Below are 21,133 nucleotides of genomic sequence, written 5' to 3'. Positions count from 1 at the left end.
AGAATAAAGGTGAAGACAAGCCTGTGGGAAGTGAAGTAGCAACTGCATTTGGCCACTATGGCAGTACCATTTACTACAATACCTGTGGGGTGGAAAGGCTATATTAGAGGACTTATAAAAACACAATGATAATCTCAGGTTTTAGGATCTCAGCTCAAAATGGTCAGAAAACCAGAGTTTCTATGTCAGCGTTAAGAGAATCTCTTACTTCTCATAGCCCCAGGGCAGACAAGGCTAAGGACTACATAGAACATCTAATCATGGGGAATGCAAAATTACAATATACCAAGTTTCTAATATTAAGATGGTAAGGCATCAATTGGGCATTAGGTAAGAAGGAAGGAGATGGGTGAGGGCTTTTGGAATTAGATACACCTGAAAACTGTGAACTCCCAAATGCCCCCCTGAACATCCCTTGCCAACAAAAGCAGCCTCTCCTCCCTGAGGTAACTAGTCTTCCCTTGCTTAAAGGTTTAGCAATGGCCACACCTGAAGCAGCTCTCTTGCAAGAGGATTTGCAAGACCCACCTCCACCACTTTTTGTTACCATAGACAGGCTAAGAACTCACTTTGCCACAGGAGGAGAAATGCAAAGTCAGGTCCAGAAGAAAAGAGCTTATATAGCAAAAGAATTGCAAGATCTTGCTAATCTTGTATTAGCAGGAACCTGCAGAACATATATAAGATTGATTTGGATTTAACTAGCTAGCTCTAACAGTTTGCTTGGATGGATGACTGTAAATTGCTTTTAACAACAGCCTACAATCATTTAATAAGGTCAAAATGCCAGTACCTTCCTGACATAAGAAGGAGACTTAAGGAAATGGGAGTAGTTTTATGAACAAACCAAAATTTCCTCTACTACATCCTCCTGAAGGACCCAAAGACATTTTTTTCCTAATTAAAACGCTATAAACTACATTGGAGTGAGCAGCACAGCATCCTTAGAAAGCTCTGGTGACTAACCTTTATGTGCCAAAGATAATAATGGATGGTGGAGATAATGTGGGATATGCCATCATTGAGATGAACACCCCAATTTCAATCGGAATGATGGACTTCCAGAGTGGCAAAGGCCAAGTCGTAGCAATTAACCACTAGATAATGAATGCCGAAGAGCATAAGGCATAGATTGCCAATCATTTGCCCATTTGATCTCAGATCCATTACCTAACCCCTTCTTTTGCTCTACTCTGTTTTATCATAGGAACTGTAATTCCCATGCTCCTGTGCCAAATGGCTCTATTTCTGGCAGTGCCTCAGTCAGTAGCTGCAACTCTTTTGAGGTTCCAGCTCCCCACTCCCTTCCCTCCAACATTCCAACACTGGCTGAACAGTCCCTACTATGGCTCTACCTCCCACAAGGCAGCCCAACTTCTGGACTCGGGTACATCATCTCCTCCCACTGGCCCTATGCCCTAGAGATGGTGGCAGCTTCCCTGCTGTTAGTAATCTCTGGATGGCCTCCTCATTCCCTGTTTGGATTCCTAGGTCTTCCAACACCAGTACAACCAATTCCCTCTATTAATGCTCTTCTTTTGCCTGATTGGATCTTGTTTGATTTCCAGAACTATCCACATAGCTGATAAATATATCCTTTGTCCTTAGGGTTGTTTTCTCACTTAAGGTTCAACACATGCACTAAAACATACAACAGCAGCAAAATAATACCTCCCTCCTTTTTAAAAGTATATCTGCATTCCTTTTTTTTTAATTTTTTAATTTTTTTTTTGTTGAAAATACTACAGATGTCCCTTTTTCTCCCCAATAACGCATTCCACCCCGTCCCATCCCTCTCCCCAGTCCCTCCCCCCACCATTGTCCATGTCCTTGGGTTGTGCATATATGCATATAAATTCTTTGGTTACTCTCTCCCCCTCCACCCACCCGCCCTCCTCCATCCCTCTGACATTCATCAGTCTCATCTATGCTTCCATGTCATTGAATCTATTCTGTTCATCAGTTTATTAAGTTCTTTAGATTCCACATATAAGCGAGATCATGTGATGTTTGTCTTTCTCTGCCTGGCTTATTTCACTTAGCATAATATTCTCCAGGTCCATCCATACTGTCCCAAAGGGTAGGAGATTCTTCTTCTTTACAGTTGCGTAGTATTCCATGGTGTGAATGTCCCACAGCTTTTTTATCCACTCATCTACTGATGGGCACTTGGGCTGTTTCCAGATCTCAGCTATTGTAAACTGCTGCTATGAACATCAGGGTGCATATATTCTTTCTGATGCATGTTTCAGGATTCTTAGGACACATTCCTAAGAGTGGAATCACTGAGTCAAAAGGCAGCTCCATTATTAACTTTTTGAGGAACCTCCATACTGTTTTCCATAGTGGCTGCACCAGTCTGCATTCCCACCAGCAGTGCACTAGGGTCCCCTTTCTCCACACCCTCGCCAGCACGAGTCATTTGTTGATGGCAGCCATTCTTACAAGTGTGAAGTGATACCTCACTGTGGGTTTAATTTGCATCTCTCTAATGGTTAGAGATGTTGAGCATTTTCTCATGTGTCTCTTGGCCATCTGTATGTCCTCTTTGGAGAAGTGTCTATTCAGGTCCTTTGCCCATTTCTTAATTGGGTTGTTTGTCTTCCTCTTGCTGAGTAGTATGAGTTCTTTGTACGCTTTGGAAATTAGCCCCTTATCAGATACATCTTTGCATCCCTTTAAGTCTTTATGTTCAACCACTATCTTAGAACCTTCTCTCTGGCACCCTCCATTTCTTCCCTCATACCCTCTACAGTATGCCTCAAACTCTAAAAGAAAGATTTTCACCATTTTTGTCCCATGACCATTTCTGGCAATCTGGCAAAGCCTTCTCAGAATAAGTATATAAATGCATAAAAAAATATGTGAGAGCAACAAAAAGAATCAAAGTATAAGAATAAATATATAATATAAAAACAAATTTGTGATACTGTAATCTATGTATTTCTTTAATAACATTCAATAACAACTCTACTCTTAGGTCTAATAACCACTGTAATTTCAAAGTACTGACAAGTATAAACAATATTTCAAAATACTTGCAATAACTGAATTGTAGTATCTATAATTTGTAATGATGATAAATTCAAAACTACTACTATGGCTTGTTGTTAAAAGGAGGACTGGCTGCAAGAAACCCTTCAGAACTGAACGAAGTGCTCAATATGAGTTAGAGGTTAGTAAAAATTAAAATGCAATTTTTTCCCATTCAAGTATATGGATCCCTTGATTTCTCTGTTTCCGCGGGCCTTAGCTTAAGAACCTCAGCTCTTAAGACTGGCTGAGTCAGTCAAACAGTATCGTCAGGTCCTGGAGCCGTAAAAATCCCACTGCTCAGTCTTGGGCTTGCGGTACCTTTCAACTAAGGAGTTACACTGTTTGTCTTTACCCTCTCCCATCTGCCACAGTACGAAGCTCTGAATCTGCTTTTCTTGTGCTTTTGCTTGTGCTAAGAACTTTAAGATCTACTCCCTTAGCAACTTCCAAATACGCAATGTAGTATTATTACCTATGGTCGCCATGCTGCACACTGCATCCCCATGACTTATTTAGTTTATATCTAGAAGTTTGTATCTTTTGACGCCCTTCACCCATTTCACCCAAGCTCCACACCCGCCTCTATATTTCTGACCTTGGATTGTTTGGTTTGTTTGCTTTTAGATTCCACACATTAGTGAGATCACAGGATATTTGTCTAGCACTGTCTGACATATTTCACTTAGCATAATGCCCTCAAGGTCCATCCATGTTCTTGCAATGGCAAAATTTCATTCTTTTTTTAATGGCTGAATAATATTCCATTGTATTTATATACCATATTTTTCTTTATCCATACATCCACCAATGAACAATTAGATTTTAAAGATATTTTGTGCTAACAAAATAATAGAAACAGAAGCATAGTTACATAGATCAGACTGACAGCTGTCAGAGGAGAGGAGCGTTGGGGGGCTGGGTTAAATAGGTAAAGGGATTAAGCAAATAAATAAATAACACATAGACACAGACAACAGTGTGGTGACTGCCAGAGGAAAAGGAGGTAGGGGAGGTAGAAGAGGGCAAAGCAAGGATAAATGGGGACGGAAAGATACTTTACTTTGGGTGGTGAGCGTACAATGCAGTATACAGATGATGTGCTATTGAGTTGTACACTTGAAACCTGTATGGTTTGATTAACCAATGTCACCCCAATAAATTCAATAAAAATTAAAATAAAGATATTTTGTGCCATTCACCTAGCATGATGTGTGTTAGCACTAGCAGTCTCTGACAAGGTAAACATGGCCTTACTTTGGGCAGTGAGATAGTTGTATTCATCTCTGCCTTGCTTTATAAAGGGCATACTCAGAGATTATACAGCTAAAAACACTGCTACATAATATGAGTAAAATCATCTAAACAAATAATTGAAACAATAAGAATAAATAGTAATATGAAACTGGAGTTGAACCAATTCTAATTGCCTATGTTGAGAAAATTCTTTCTTCCCTGAAATAACTTCCCATCTCTTTAATGTGAATACATACTTCAAAACATTTTGATTAAATAAAGACAATAAATAATGTGTTCTGCCAAGAGAAATCTGATGACAACTACAAATATACATGAAAGAATGTATTTAATGTAAATAATATATTATTATGATGCTAAAGTACATTTGGTTTTAAAAAATAAGTTTTGGAGATTATGAACAATTAGCATAAATTTAACAAATGCCACTTTATATTCACTATGTAATATTATAAGTAAATAAAAGGAATTACTTCAATTACCTCATTTTAAATTTACCTCATTTGCCACTAAAAATACAAATAAAATAGTCATTTATTCATTGCTTGTTATTTTAATCAGAAACCACTCACTGTTCCTTACATGCCAAAAAAAGTTATTTTTTAAAACAAAGCGTGGTTATTGCTCTCAGCTCTCAGGAAGCTTACAGAATAAGGAAGAGCAGGTAAGCATGAGATAAATGTTTTAACGCTAAAATATCTGTAACAACAACACTGTGGAAGAGCAAAGAAAGAAGTAATCAGTGTCACCTAGGGAGGCTTTAAAAGGTTTCCTGACAGAATAGCATCAGAATTTAGTAAAAAGGGAAGAAAAACACACTGTTTATACTTAAGTGTCAATAAATTATAGCTACTATTACAATGCACAGGGACTTTATAAAATTCACTTAATTATTATAACAACCTTTTGGGACCGGCATTTCACAATAAGAAACCAATGATGTACAGGATAAATAACTCGCCCAAGGTCACATAGCTTATCAATGGAAGGGCCAAGAATGAGTCCAAATCTGTGAAATGCAATAATTTTCTTTCCATTACACCAGGCTGCCTAAGCTGAGCTTTTAGAATGAGTAAGATTTAAAATGAGAAAAAGTAAAAACAGAAAAAAACACAACAGAAGAAACACAACAGAAGAGACATAAACATATAATTCACGACTTAACTTACAGGAAAAGATAACTACTGTCCTTGAAATATATACATATAAAACACATATATACATACATACTAATAAAATAAAAGATGTAGCAATACAAAAAAGTAAATAATTTGTGAATTACAGATATTAAAATTTCATATTCAAATCTCCCTATTTAAGAGAGACCAAAAGGAACCTACATTAAGATTTCAAAAATGTCAAATTTACAAATCTTTTAGTCACCAAATGCATTATCAATATTTTTATCAAGTTTACTATTAATTAAAATAAATTTAAGTCAACATACAAATAAACATAACTCATTAAATTTCTACTTTAACACTCCTATGCAATTTCACCATATTAAAAACATCCGTCTTCTTTATAATTCCCTTTTTAAGCACAAGAATGTTATGGTGCTAAATGTTAAACATGGAGTTTGTGAGAAGAGACAGCAAGATGGCGGCGTAGGTAACTGTGGTACTTGCCGCCTCCCGCAACCACATCAAAATTACAACTCAAATACAGAATAAACATCACTCAGAACCTCCTGAAATCTGGCTGAACAGAAGTCCTACAACCAAGGAACTGAAAAAGCATCGAGATCGGCAGGAGGGGCGGAGACGCGGGTAGAATCTGGGCTGAATCACAGACACTCCGCCACAGTCCCACACCCGGTGCCACGGTTTAAAACCAGGAGGGATATCTTGGCAGTGGGGGTTTCCCAGAGGAGTGAGGGGTCCCAGCCCACATCAGGCCCCAGCCCAGGGTTCCAGTGCTGGGAAGAGAAGTCCCCACAACTTTGGGCTGTAAAAACCAGCAGGGATTGAGGCTGCGGGAGTCCCAGGCTTTCCCCTTAAAGGGCCAGCACACAGACTCACTCAGATGTGCTCCTTCTGAGCTCCAGCACTGGGCAGCAGCTTGAAAGGACCCCAGGACATTCGGGGAGGAATTAACTTGCCCAGAATCAGAAGGAGAACTGGAGGGGCAGCTTTCTCCCAGAGAGAGGAGCTGGTAGCGGCCATTGCTTCTTTCACGAGCCCTCCCCTCAGAGCCAGCAGGCAGGCAAACGCCTTCTCTGAATCGCCATCAACCTGACTCACACCTTTGGCCCCGCCCTGGTGATTCCCAGAGACCCTGCCCCTTCCTACTTGCAAGCTTATCCAAGCCATTTCCAGTGGCTTCTCTTTTCAAGTGGCCTCTCCAGCCCTATGCTTAGGACTTTCCTAAAATCTCTCAAACAAGCAGCAGCTGGCCTCAGCATGCCCCATACCTCTCCATAAGTGCCCCAGGCCTGGCACTAGTGGCAGCCTGCATTGGTTCATATCTTGGCCTCTCCTGGACACCTCCAAACCCAGCACAAGTAGCAGCCATCTACGGATTGCTGTGTAGCTCATGCTGGGTGGCCCTGGGCAGGGCACAGGCAGAGGCTGACTTTGCACCTCCTGGGAGACCCCAGAGAAAGTGCACGCAGTGGTCAGCTTCAACCACACTGGATTACAACCCTACCACATCCAAAAGTAACACACTCAAGGGGAGGACTCGGTGAACATCAAAGCTCCACTTAAGTAAATCCGGCCCCATAGAGGTGTCTCCAGCACAATAACTCTTTGGCTGTAGTTGCAGCTGGTCCTCACAGCCAATTGGCCTGGGGGGTCAATTCCTCCCAGTGACACCAATAGCAATCAAGGCTCAACTATAACAGGACAGTGCACAAAGCACACATACCCAGGAGCACCTAGAAGGCCCAGCTCAGGTGACTGGGGAGACTAAGCCACTGGCCCTTCAGGACACCCACTACACAAAGCCACTCTACCAATCCCAGGAGACAAAGCAGCTCTACCTAATACATAGAAACAAACTCCAGGAAGCAGCCAAAATGTGGAGGCAAAGAAACATGTTACAAAGGAAAGAACAGAAGAAATCTCCAGAAAAAGAACTAAATGAAATGGAGCCAAGCAAGTTACTAGATATAGAGTTCAAAACAATGGTTATAAGGATGCTCAAGGATTTTAGTAAGACTATTAAGGAAACTACTGAGATCATCCATGACATAATAAAGAACCAGTCCGAAATGAAGGCTACACTAACTGAAAGGCAGAATAACTTACAGGGAACCAACGGTAGAGTAGAGCACACCGAGAATCAAATCAGCAATTTGGAATATCAGGAAGCAAAAAACACCCAATCAAAAGAGCAAAAAGAAAAAAGAATCTAGAAATATGAAAATAGTGTAAGAAGTCTCTGGGATAACTTCAAGCAGCCCAACATTTGCATTATGGGCATACCAGAAGGAGATGAAAGAAAGCAAGAAATTGAAAACCTGTTTGGAAAAATAATGACAGAAAACTTCCCCTACCTGGTGAAAGAAACAGACTTACAAGTCCAGGAAGCACAGAGAGTCCCAAACAAGAGGAACCTAAAAACGCCCACACCAAGACACATCATAATTAAAATGCCAAAGGTTAAAGACAAAGAGAGGATCTTAAAAGCAACAAGAGAAAAGCAGTTAGCTACCTACAATGGCGCACCCATACAACTATCAGCTGATTTCTCAACAGAAACTTTGCAGGCCAGAAGGGATTGGCAAGAAATATTCAAAGTGATGAAAAGCAAGAACTTAAAACAAAGATTACTCTACCCAGCAAAGCTATTATTTCGAATTGAAGGTCAGATAAAGAGCTTCACAGCCTGGCGAGCATCGCTCAGTGGTTAAGCATCAACCTATGATCCAGGAGACTGCAGTTTGATTCCCAGTCAGGGCACATGCCCGAGTTGCGTGCTGGACCCCACGGTGGGGGATGTGCAGGAGGCAGCCAATCAATGACTCTCATCATTGATGTTTCTATCTCTCTCCCTCTCTCTTCCTCTCTCTGAAATCAATAAAGACACATTAAAAAAAAAAAAAAAGAGCTTCACAAATAAGAAAAAGCTAAAGGAGTTCATCACCACCCAACCAGTACTACATGAAATGTTGAAGGGTCTTCTTTAAGAAGAAGCTAATGAACAAAAGAAACTGACAAACAAAATAGACCCAGAGACATTGAAGCATGCAACAGACTGTGTATCTGAGGGAAGAGGGAAGAGGGGTGGGGGATGAGAAGAGATTAACCAAAGAAGTTATATGCATATATGCATAACCCATGGACACAGACAATAATGGGGTGAAGGCTCGGGGAGTGCGTGGGAGCAAGGTAGAGGGGATCAACGGGGGGGGAAATGGGACACCTGTAATACTTTCAACAATAAAGATAAATTTAAAAAAAAAAAAGAGGAAGAAAAACAAACATGGAGTTTGTAATACGAAATGAATATAATTTTTTTTAATCCTCACTCGAGGATTTTTTTTATTGACTGATTTTAGAGAGAGGAAGGGAGAAAGAGAGAGAAACATCAATGTGAGAGAAACATCAATCAGTTGCTTTCCATATACATCCCAATGGAAGATGGAACCCACAACCTAGATGTGTGCCCTGACTGACAATCAAACCGGCAACCTTTTTGGTGTAACGGATGACACACCAACCAACTGAGCCACCGGGCCAGGCCAAAATGAATCTAAATTAATCAAACTCTACTTTTAATATTTTTGGAGAAGAAAATAAATTCTACCTCTTCATTGTGCTTAGTTGTTATTTCTAAATTTTCTTTCTTAGCCCGATGGAGTTTCTTTCTGAGATCGGCAGTAATATCCAATTCTGCTTCATTTTTAAGCATTTGTTTTACATCAGATGAGGCATTCTTCAACCTATAAAATCAGATCATAATAAAATATAATTCTCCATAAGTATATTTCCAGCACTTCTGGTATTTTTGATGACTTATTTTTCAAAAAATACAGAGAACATGTTATAGTATTTGCCCTTCAAAAAACTTACAATCTAGTAAAATATGTTGATTACAAAAGCTAGGTAGAAATGCAAAACAGTATATGACTAGAAACAAACTACTGTCCTTTGGGAAATCACCACATTGTTCAAGATTGGTACTTAAAGGTTATCTGATCCTATCACAGCTGGGCAGTTTTGCAAGAGACTAAGTTCTTTCCTTTTTACCTTTTTAAAATACTTTACTTATTGCAAATGTAATATATTATTACACAAAGGAAAAGTATAAATAGGAGAATACAAATTCCTGCTTTAAAACGGCATGGTAAAGCACTCTCTCCCAAAAATTAAAATTAAAATTTTAATTAAAATAAGAAAAAAGAGCACAGAAGATGAGCCAAAATATTGGAAGCTGGAAAGCAGGTAGACAAGTGGTAACCAACTCATGTCAGAGAGTTCAATTAAAAGTCAACAGTGGGGAAAGCAACCTGATTTACACCAGAGTCCCAACAACGTCAGTTCATTGGCAACACCTTTGAAAATGGAGGTAAAAGTAGAGCAGAAAACAGGAAAATTGGTTGAAAGCCTACCTCTCTTCCCCACTCCAGCAGAATACTAGGGGTTTACTCCCTGGACAGGATAAAACAGAAGGTCTCTGGATTGAAGACATCAGATACAAATGGGGTAAGGGATCCATACTGAAAACAAGAGACTCAAGTAAAAATTTATTTAATAAATGAGAGCCCTGGTCTTCTAATACTTCTTGTCTGCCAGAACAATGGCAGCCAAGAGGAAATTGGAGGGGTCTTGTCTGGAGAATCTAACCAGCATGGTGAAAAAGACTTAAAGATGCTGATGCTAGTAGTTTTCCAGCAAAATAGAATGCCACGAACACAAAGCCTCACACAGTGAGCTTCCAATCACCTTTTTAGGCGCTACTTTTAAATATGGACAGCCAAGGATCACCAAAAGTTAGGAAGCACCTAATATGAAAGATAGAGACCAATGGGAGGTGGGGGAGGACGTGAGGAAGCCCTCAAAGATTATGCAGGGAAAAGATAATTTTTAAAAAACAAAAGAGAGAGAATGAGGAAGACCTAACATTAATATCCTCAGAAAAATAGAAAATAACATCAATAAAATAAGAACTGAATGTGATTTTTAAAAATAAATATTTGGAGAATTTAAAAAAAGAGCTCTTGGAAATCAAAAGCACAAACTAAGACAAAAAAAAAAAAAAAAACCCTAAATATATAAATGTAAAAAAATCTCCCAGATGCCTGAAACAATTCCAAGGGAAAATAATTTCCAACTTAGAATTTTATGCCCAAAAAGACACAATTCAAGGCAAGGGTATGAAAAAAAACTATTTCAGCCCAGCCAGGCATAGCTCAGCAGTTGAGCATCGACCTGGGATCCAGGCGATCGGGGTTCGATTCCCGATCAGGGCACATGCCCGGGTTGTGGGCTCGATCAATGACTCTCTCATCATTGATGTTTCTATCTCTGTCTCTCCCTCTCCCTTCCTCTCTCTGAAATCAATAAAGATATATTAAAAAAAAGAAAAAGAAAACAACTATTTCAGATATGCAAGGTATTAAAACATTTATGTCTTGTGAACTTTTTCAAGAGGCTAATGGAAGATCTGATTCACCAAATAAGGACCTAAACTGAGAAAGAGAAAGACATGGAAACCCAAAAGTAGAGTATTCACAACAAGAAAACAGCAAAGGGATTTCCAGGACAATCAGGAAAAGAAACACCAAATGACAATTGTGCAATGAAGAAAGCACTTAAAGAGCAATCTGTCCCAACTGTACTGGCCAAAGCCTCCAGGAGTGATTTCTTTAACAGAAAACAACAGAATACTTCAACCATCTGAACATATTGAGAGATTTATGCACCTTGGTTGGAGCATGAAGTTCAATTTATGATAAATTTATAGAAATTAAGCAAACTAAATAATAAATGAGACAATTATTAAATCCAAGAAAAACAAAGTGTACAAAACAGAAAAAATACTACTAAATAATACTACATGGTTCTCCTGGGAAGATACACTGAATAACTAATCTAACCAAGATTATAATATCACTATATACAGAGAGGGTACAAAAGGGAGGCAAGCATAAATGAAAAAGAAAAATTATGATCATCTGTAGTATTCTGCGAGTGGGGAAGAGATTGGGCAAAACTGAAAACTCAAATAGCATTATAAAAATATTTTAAGACATATAGACTTAAAAAAATCATCTCAGTACCCAACCAGTGTGGCTCAGTGGTTGAGAATCAAACCATGAACCTGGAGGTCATGGTTTGCTTCCCCGTCAGGGCACATGCCCAGGTTTCAGGCTTGATTCCCAGTAGGGGGCGTGCAGGAAGCAGCCAATCAATGAATCTCGCTCATCACCGATGTTTCTCTCTCTCTCTCCCTCTCCCTTCATCTCTCTGTAATCAGTAAAAACATTTTAAAAAATCATCTCAGGAAGCTGAAAATGACTATCTTAGATACCAAAAAAGTGATTTGTCTCAATGAAATTAGTATTCTAATTTTTATCAAAACTTACTATAAAGCTACAATAATCAAAACTGTGTGAAACTGAATTAAGAATAGATATACAGCCCAGCTAGTATGCCTCAGAGGTTGAGCATCGACCTATGATCCAGGAAATTTCGGTTCATCAGTTCGACTCCTGGTCAGCGCACATGCCTCGGTTGCAGGCTCTATCCCCAGAGGGGGTGTGCAGGAGGCAGCCAACCAATGATTCTCATCATTGATGTTTCTCTCTCTCTCTCTTCCTCTCCCTTCCTCTCTCTGAAATCAATAAAGACATTTAAAAAAAAAACAAAACAGACAGAACCACATACCAGAATTAAGACTCTAGAAATAAACTCAGACACACGATATAAAGGTGTCAAGGCAATTCGATGGAGAAAGGATAGTCTTATCAACAAATGATGCTGAAACAACTGGATATCACATAAAAAAAAGATGAACCCTTACCTTATAATATACATTAAAAGTAACTTACAATGAAGCACGGATCTAAATGTAAGAAATAAAATTGTAAAACCTCTAGTAGCAAACAGGAGAAAAATCTTCATGGCCTTAAATTAGGCAAAGATTTCTTAGATATGAAACCAAAAGCACAATCCATAAAGGAAAACATTTGGACTTCATAAAAATTAAAAACTTTTGCACTGCAAAAGATATTAAGAAAATGAAAAGCCAAGCGAATAGGAGAAAATACTTGTAAATTATATATCTAATAAAAGACTTGTATCCAGAATATATAAAGAACTCTTAAAGCTCAGTAACAAAACAAAAAAAAAACAATTTTAAAATGGGCAAAAGACCTGAACAGGCTTTTCACCGATAAAGATATACAAATGGCCATAAAAGCACATGCAAAGATAGTCAACAACATCACTCATTAGGAAAATACAAATTAAAATCATGATGACACATCACTTCACACTCACTAGAATGGATAGAATTAAAAACTCAGAAAATTTAAGTGTTGGCAAGGATGTGAATAAACTAAAACCTTCATACACTGCTGGTGGAAATGTAAAATGGCTCAGCCACTGTAGAATATAATTTGGCAGTTTCTTTAAAAAATTAACATAAATTTATTATACAATGAAGTAATGCTATTCCTAAGAATTTACTCAAGAGAAATGAAATCATAATATCCACCCAAAGACTTGTACACAAATGTTCATAACAGCATTATTCGTAATAGCCAAAAAGTGGAAACAACCCAAATGTCTATCAACTGGCAAATGGGTAGCCAAAAGGCTGTATATCCTTAATCCATTCAATGGAATGCTATTCAGCATTGAACAGAAACAGCATTAAATGTACTGATAACTACTACAACATGATAAACCTGAAAAACATGCCTAACAAAAGAAGATAGATACAAAAGGCCTCATATTGTATGATTCCATTTATGTGAATTGTTCATAAAAGGCAAATCTATAGAAATAGAAAGTAGATCAGTAGTAAATAGCTGAGTTTAAATACATTTATCCTATTCTAGAATTCTGAAGAGTAATTTAGCCATTAAAAAATTATGGCAGCCCAGTCAGTATGGCTCAGTGGTTGAGGGTCAACCCATAAACCAAGAGGTCACTGGTTCGATTCCCCATCAGGGCACATGCCCAGATTGTGGGCTTGATCCCCAGTCAGGGGCATGCAGGAGGCAGCCGATCAATGACGACTCTTTCATCATTGATGTTTCTATCTCTCTCTCTCCCCCTTCCTCTCTCTGAAATCAACAGGTATAGTTTTAAAAATTGTGGCAGATGTATATATTGATATAGGAAGATGTTCCCCCCAAAACTGAAAGGCAGAATACTAAAATAATATGAAACATTACTCTAATTTTTAAGACATATATTTACAGATATATATATATGTTCATAAAAAAAGGTATGGACAAGTATATATAAAAATAGTAGTAGTTAACTCTAAGTAATAGGATTATAAGTAGTTTTGTTGCTGTTTTATTTGTATTTTTTAATTTTTCTAAAAATACATGTATTACTTGCATTTAAATATACATATATGTATGTACATATATAAAATAAAATATCAGAGCAGGAAGGAACCTTGAAGATCCTCTATTCAGCAGTTTTTGAACAGTATTTATCACCCGTGGTGGTGAACAAGCTGAGACCTCACTCTTGACCCTTGCCACATTTGATAAAAGAAAAAGTCCTCTTTGAGATGAAATTTTACCAAAGTAAAAAGTTTATATTATTCATTTATTCCCCACCCTGCTCCAGAAAGGACTTAAGGTATCTTCTAAAGATAGGTAGAAAATGTTTATGTAGCAAACCCTATTTATAGGTGAAGTACATATTAGTCATGGTTCTTGCCCCACCCACACATCCTTGCTGAAAAGTGGTCTAGATCAGTTCTTCTCAAACTAATAAGAGCAAGGACTATTCGGACTATTCCCACCATCCATCCCATGATGAGTTTGTAAAATATATTTTAAATGGATAACGAAAAAAGAAATTTTAAAACCATAAAATATAACCCCAAGTGTCTTATTAGATTCAACAAACAGAAAATGACTCTGTTACACGATTATAAAAGTTTCTAAACACTTACTTTCAATTTCTGCACTTAGCTCTTTGTAACCACGCTTTGGGTTGCACTCTGCGAGATGGCTCAGTCATATTATAGACTCGGGTCTTTACACTACTCATATCAGAGGAGAATAAACCAAAGGTAGGCGCCTCACCCAAAAGCGGGTATCAATGGCACGAAACAGATGAGCAGTAGCAATTCTTGCAATGTAAACTCCAAGTAAAGAAGCAGTTAGCAGCTGGAGCTAAAACTAAAAGGGTGTTACAGAGTCGTGCACTAGGGTTGCAGCAATGAGGAAGAAAGAATTAGAGACACAGATATTACAGCTGGCCAAAGGCATCACCACACAGAAATGTGAAGAAGCAGAAATATAAGAAGAAACGATTTAGAAAAGTAGAAAAGAGTAAGGGACAAAAGAAACTACAGACACTTTGACTTTCATGGGCCGATTAATAAAGAAGCGCAAAGAGCAAACAAAGTCTCCAGAGGCATCATTCCTGCTCCCCCAGTCCCATGAAATCCCTACCTCCCTTACCATACTGAGAATTCTTACAGCCAGCCCCTCCAACCACTGACTTCTCCCTGCTCCTTGCAACCAAAATCAATCCTCAACTAAAGGAAAAGACTAAAGGCTTACCTTTGGGGATCACTGGTGACATTACTTGAAGTGTTTAAATTCATGATAAGTCTTCCAACTCTTGCCAAATACCCCACTGTTTCTTAACATATACTTCGTTATCGATGATTAAAATTATCCACGGTGTCTGTGATTTACAGGTTAGATGGACTGAAGTCTGTTAAAATAGTAAACAATACAACAGTGGTTATATATGTGAATCTGAGACCATGGGAGGTTTTTCTTTTGTTCTTTGACTTATTTATATTTTTAAATTATTGTCTAGTGAACATATCCTTATATTTTTAGAAGCCATAGTATTTTATTTCTTTTTAAAAGATTAGAAGCAAAAATGACAAAATGTTAGAAAGATGTTTCTTCTTGTAAGAGCACGGTAATGCTATTAGATTATTTTCATCTTCAAATACAAAGAAAAAATTATTGTAAAAAGATAGTGACGAATCTTCTTGAACTGGAAAAGGAATAGGCAGTGCTTATCTGTAAGGCATAGAACTCAGTTTGAAAGAAAATGAAGTCCAGGGTCATTTTGGGGTTCCTAAAGACTTTTGAATAAATATTTTTAATGCAATGTTACAATCAAAGGCCAAAGTACTCCCAAATAAAAGATCTCACGGTAATTCTCAAAGGCCTTCTGTTAAGAGATCAAAGAGGAAGAAAGAGAGGAGAGCATCGGTCACTTACACTGGCTTTCTCACTGGGACCCTCTTCTATGGGATATACTCCAAATTGCACAGAGTCAACCATTTAAAGTAAGTTACTTTAAATGAAGGAGTCTCTGGGTAAACATTTTAAACAGAGAGATAACCATAATTAATTAAGTCCACATAGACACAAATATCAAGATCCCACAAGTGTCTTCCCAGCAGAAGTCCAATATCTTAAGATAGAAATGAACTTCGGACTCAGAAATAAGTATCTTACAAGTATGTGGCAGTGGGCGAGTCACTTAAGCTCCCTGAGCCTGTTTCCTCAACCATAAGCAGCGGATAACTATATCAACCTCGCTCATAAATTTGAAATTTAAATAATACATATAGCACATATATAGTACTCAGTCTCTATCAATGTCTATTACTGAACACAGAACCCTCTAAGAAAATATAACGATCCCTGACAAAGAAAGGGTATAGGCAATACAGGAAGTGAGTTAGTCTGCTGAAAGATGTAAATAAAGAATTGTTTAGTGAAACTGTGGGTGTATAGGGATATCTAGACCAAAAAAAAAAAGAAGACTAAATTGTTCTGTCCCTGCTCTCACAACCCTCAGATATCAATGGAAGAGAAACTCACATAAGCCAACTGGGATGTAAATTCAACCATGGTCCTGAAAACTGACTAATGGCTCCTATAGACAGGGACCAAGGGATCTTTAAGACAGTAAGTGGTTCATGTCACTAACAGTAGACTAGTTTGACCTAGGACAAAGAGGACATAATTTTTAGCAAGATGGGGGACAGGGATGGGGGGATGGGGAGGGATCACATTTCTCCAGGCCCCTAAAAGACTAAGTTGGGGAATAGTGGCAGATAAACAAATACCCATCATTCATTTATTGAGCACCTACAACAGTGCCGAGCGCTGTACTTGGTACTTTTATACAGAATTCTGATCTTACAACATTGCAATGTAAAGATTATCCCATTTTTCAACAGAGAAAACTAAGACTCAGAGATTAGAAGTAACTTGCCAAAAGTCACACAGTTATAGGACCAAGATTCCAACTCATAACTATCTAACTCAAAAGCCCAAGCTTTCTGTACAGGGCCACAGTTGATATGTACAATTGAGTCATAAGTTATTTTACCTAAGGTTTATTATCCTTACTTCAGCTAAGGAAACTCTTTTAATGCAGAGAGACCAAATGACTTGCCTAAGGGCAGTCAGTTACTAAGTGGGGGACACTAAGGTCTTAATCAAGCTCTTCTGATACTGAGCCCCAAAATCTTTTTTTTTTACTATGTGTTGTTGTTGTTTTTAATTGATTTCAGAGAGAGGAAAGGAAAGGGAGAGATAGAAACTTCAGTGATGAGAGAGCATCATTAATCGGCTGCCTCCTGCACGCCCCCTACTGGGGATGGAGCCACAACCCCAGCATGTGCCCTGACTGGAAATCCAACAGTGACCTCCTGGCTCATGGGTGGACACTCAACCACTGAGCCACACTGGCAGGGCCCAAAATCTTTTTAGCTTACCACATGCCTCCAGTGGTCACACTCCAGAGAAACTGTCTTCAGAATAGAAGTAAAAGGGTTAGAACTTACAAGGAATGGACTCTTCTATACATAAGAGTAATGTCTAAGGCTCAAAAAGTAGGTATATAAAATGTTTGTTTTCATGAGAAGATAAAAACACACATGTGTATACACATCACAACAGGCCCAAATAGTACTTCTATCTCATGGGCAAATGAACTTACATAGTTAGGACCTTAATAGTGTCTGTTGTTTTTTGTTTTGTTTTTATCTTGGGAAGAGAAGTGTGGGGAGAGGTAGTTTACCAAACTTTAATGAAGTTGTTTCAATAAAGCTAAATTGAAGAGAATCATCATTTTTCATTGCATTATTTTGGCATCTAACATCTGCAAATCTGAGTGCTACTCTAGAAAGTGTCTTCTATAGCTCAGGAGCAAGTTTCATCAATTTCCAGACCATTGATACAGATAATGTAATAGGCAGACGGTCCCCACCATCACTGCCCCTTGGTGTTTCTCTCTTGTATAAAACCCTCCCCTTTGTGGGCAGAGCCCATAACTTGCTTCTAACCAACAGAATACGGCAAAGACGGTGGAATGCCATTCCCATGGTCATACTATATTATCTAAGATTCTGTTTTAGCAGAATGAAGTGACAGACCATCTCCTTCTGGCCTTGAAGAAGCAACCAGCCATGCTGTGAACTGCCTACAGAGAGGGCCACATACCAGGAAACTTCAGGCAGCCTCTACCCTACAGCCAGTGAAAAGTCAGATCCCTCAGTCATTCAGATGCCAACAGGAAATAAATTTTGCTAACAACCTGAATGAGCTGTGAAGCAGATTCTCTTCCATCAAGCCTCCAAATGAGAACACAGCCCAGCTGGTGCCCTGACTACAACACAGTCAGTAAACTGGACAGAGGGCCCACCTAAGCTGTGCCCAGACTCCCGAGCAACAGAAACTGAGAGATAAGAAATGGGTGCTGTTTTAACGGCATGTTTTGTTTTCACCAAGACAAAAGAATTTTAGAACTGAGACTTTAAATACAAAATCCATCCTCCTTATCTGACAAATAAGGAATCTATTGTGGGAGCGGGGTTGTGGGGCTGGGTGAAAAAGTGAAGGGATTAAGCAAAACAAAACAAAACAAAACCAACTCATGGACACAAACAACAATATAGTGATTACTACAGAGAAAGGGGGTGAGGGGAGGTAGAGAAGGGTATGGGGGGGTTGTTGGAGGGGGGTAAAGAGTGATGGAAGGAGACTTGACTTGGGGTGGTAAACACACAATATACAGATGATGTATTATAGAATTGTACAACTGAAACCTATATAATTTTATTAACAAATGTCACCCCAATAAATTAAATAAAAAAGGGGAAAAAAGGAATCTATTGCCTAGGGAGTATAGGTGATTTGCCTGAGGTCTCACAGCTAATAAACGTCTATGCCAGGACTAATATAGAAAACTCCAGACTAAAACTATTCCCTTCATCTTTCCCCTTAGGTTGCATTGCCTTTGTTTCCTCTTCATTTCATGGGAAAACATGCTCATTTCCTGACCTACCATTGTTTTGTTGTTACTAAGCACTAACTGTTCAATAAAACAAGTGACAAAATGGTGGGTTCTTTCATCCAAGATTATGAAACTATAAAATATCGATATATAATGTATTCAGAAGAATTGGAAACCAACTGAAATCGCTTCTCATGTAAACTTATGCAGTATCGTTTGAGATCTGTTTAAAATGAATAAGTATGAATTCCTAGGGAACTTTTCATCATGGAATAAAGAACATTAAAAAGGAGGCTCGATTCCTGCAGAATATTTACAACCTCGTTAAAATTCACAGCGGACTTTTCTAAGTCTCTTAGAATCCTTGAGGGTAAGCAGCAGACGCTACAGAAGGCAGCCTGGCACAACTCGTTCTTTCAGTTATCAAACATTTATAGCGTCTAGTGTGTGGCTGGCATTTTTTTAAAAGAATGAATAAGACGTGGTCCCTGTCCTTGAAGGGCTTTCATTGACTCTCAGGAGGTTACAAGCTCCGCAGTTCCGAGTTGTAAACCTAAGAAGCTCCAAGTTCAGCCCCCCGGGTCCTGCCCTCTGGTCCAGCCGGGTCTTCAGGGTGAAGCCGCGGCCGGCGCGGGCTCAGGATGCTCCAGAGAGAACTTCCTCCAGGAGGGCGGAGAAGCCCAGCCCAGGAAGCTGAGGGCGTGTCCCCCACTGACGACACGAACACCCCCAAAACAGTCCCAAACTAACTCGGGTCGCCCGTAACACTCACTGAAGCCTCCCCCACCCCTGTTCCTCGCTACACCTCCCCGCCCAAGTCGTTCACCTCGGAGACCCCCCGCCCCGTGGTTACCTCTGGGGGCTCCGGTGGTCCAGACCGCACACCCAAGACCCCTGGGGCAGCTTCAAATCTGAAAGGTAGAAAGAGGCCCAGGCTGATCGCGGGGGTCGGAGCAAAACACTGAACTGGACGGACTCTAGGACCCGGGGCTGGTGCGCAAACAGCAAAGGGGGACTGGCGCGGGACAAACCCCAAGGAGACTAGTGTTTACAACGGCCACTTCCGGAGCCTCGGCTTCCCTCGCAGACCTCCGCACACTTTCGCCCGCCTCCGGCCCCGCCCCGCCCGGCCGCCTCCCGCCTGCCGCCTCCCGCCGCTCCAGCTGCCGGATACGCGCTCGGAGAACGCCGCGCTCCGATTGGAAGAGCCGGGCCCGCGAGGCTGGGCGGCGAGCCCGCGCATGCGCCGTTGCCGGGGAACGGTGCGCTCGCGGCCCCGCGCCGCCTCGCGCCGGGCGCGCCTCCTCCCCGCGGGCGAGGGCTGCAGTTCCCGCTCCGCGGTGCGGTTCCCGGCGTGGGGAGCCCAGGCCTGAACCCCCGGGGAGCCGACTGAAAAATGCGGGTTTCTGAGCCCCTGTACCCCGCCCCCTGGTAAACCTCGAAGATCGGGTCCGGACCCTGCCTTTTAAAACGAGCGTCCCTGCTAAGCAGATTCTTAGAGCCCAAGCAGCCCCGCGGGGTCCGCGATCTGGTTCCCGAGCCAGCGAGCGGTCCGCTCGGCTTCTGCACGAGCGGCTTGTTTCCCGCAGTTTATTCTGCTCTCCGCCGCCACCGCGCTTCTTGTCCCTTCCTCCCACCCCCATTGTGGTTATAAATGGAGCCAGAAAAAGGCGGGTCGGTGCGCTGATGCTGTTGCAGCGCCTTTCATTATAAATATTGCATAACGAGGTGCCTCGCAGAAACGTCCTTGGAGCCTTAGCGTGTGCTCCGAGTCTCCTAACCCGCTTCCTCCTCCCCAGCCCCAAGCACAGCCCCCGCACACACCCCCGCACCCCGCGCACGCCTGCCTCTTGTTGACCATTCACACTTCGGTCGCTCCCGGTAGCGGTTTCACAATCTGCTGCCGCCGCCGGGAGACTGGAAAACCGAATCCTCTTTTGTTCCTTGGCTTTTGAAACCCTATTCCCCAAAGAACATTGCAAACGGGCGGGATTTTGATGAAGCGTTTCATCTTCGCCGCCGTCGCCTCCTCTGCGCAGGCAGGTGTCCGATGCAAAATGAGCCCTTGATGCCAAAATCCTTCCCCGTGGATTGTGATCAGCCCGCAACCAGGTAGGGGACCGTCTTTCCCGTCTCCCTGGGGAGAACCAACGGCCATCAGTGAGAATATAAATTGGGATTAAAAATCTCTGATTCCTGTAGACCTACTGAAACTTTAATTTGTCTGAGTTTAGTCATTTAGATTTAAAAAGGAGACCCATCCCACTTCCTCATAATTTTTACCAGAAAGAGGATAATTGCTTCAAAGGAAAGAGCTTCTGGAAAGGACCAGATGGCCCACTCTGAGATTCAGAAATGAAATGGAAGATTACAACAGACTAGAGATTAAGACTTTTTTTACTTTACAAGTTTTAAATAATATT

The 21,133-nt window shown here is 40.4% G+C and overlaps 2 protein-coding genes across 4 annotated transcripts in view; one reads left to right on the top strand and one right to left on the bottom strand.

Annotated features, from left to right (window-relative positions):
* Positions 1–19,846, bottom strand: part of CCDC171 (coiled-coil domain containing 171) — a 237,488-nt gene extending 217,642 nt beyond the window's left edge. Inside the window, exons 1-4 of one of the 2 annotated variants that reach the window (XM_081151147.1) lie at positions 19,564–19,829; positions 14,999–15,155; positions 9,848–9,955; positions 9,043–9,178 (exon numbers count right to left, since the gene is read on the bottom strand). In XM_081151147.1, coding sequence (XP_081007273.1) covers positions 9,043–9,178; positions 9,848–9,955; positions 14,999–15,042 — 288 coding nt within the window. In that variant the 5' untranslated portion in view covers positions 15,043–15,155; positions 19,564–19,829. Of the gene's footprint in view, positions 1–9,042; positions 9,179–9,847; positions 9,956–14,998; positions 15,156–19,563 lie in introns of both variants that reach the window. The other variant, XM_081151148.1, reaches the window with a different exon arrangement.
* A 656-nt stretch (positions 19,847–20,502) lies between these two features.
* PSIP1 (PC4 and SRSF1 interacting protein 1) overlaps positions 20,503–21,133 on the top strand; it is a 56,039-nt gene continuing 55,408 nt past the window's right edge. Inside the window, exon 1 of one of the 2 annotated variants that reach the window (XM_081151623.1) lies at positions 20,503–20,822. The gene's annotated coding sequence lies outside the window, so the exon portion shown is untranslated. The remainder of the gene's footprint in view (positions 20,823–21,133) is intronic. The other variant, XM_081151619.1, reaches the window with a different exon arrangement.

Source organism: Miniopterus schreibersii (assembly GCF_964146895.1).
Source record: "Miniopterus schreibersii genome assembly, chromosome: 11".
In the NCBI taxonomy this organism is placed as follows: Eukaryota; Metazoa; Chordata; class Mammalia; order Chiroptera; family Miniopteridae; genus Miniopterus; species Miniopterus schreibersii.
This window is presented reverse-complemented; position numbering and strand designations above follow the sequence as displayed.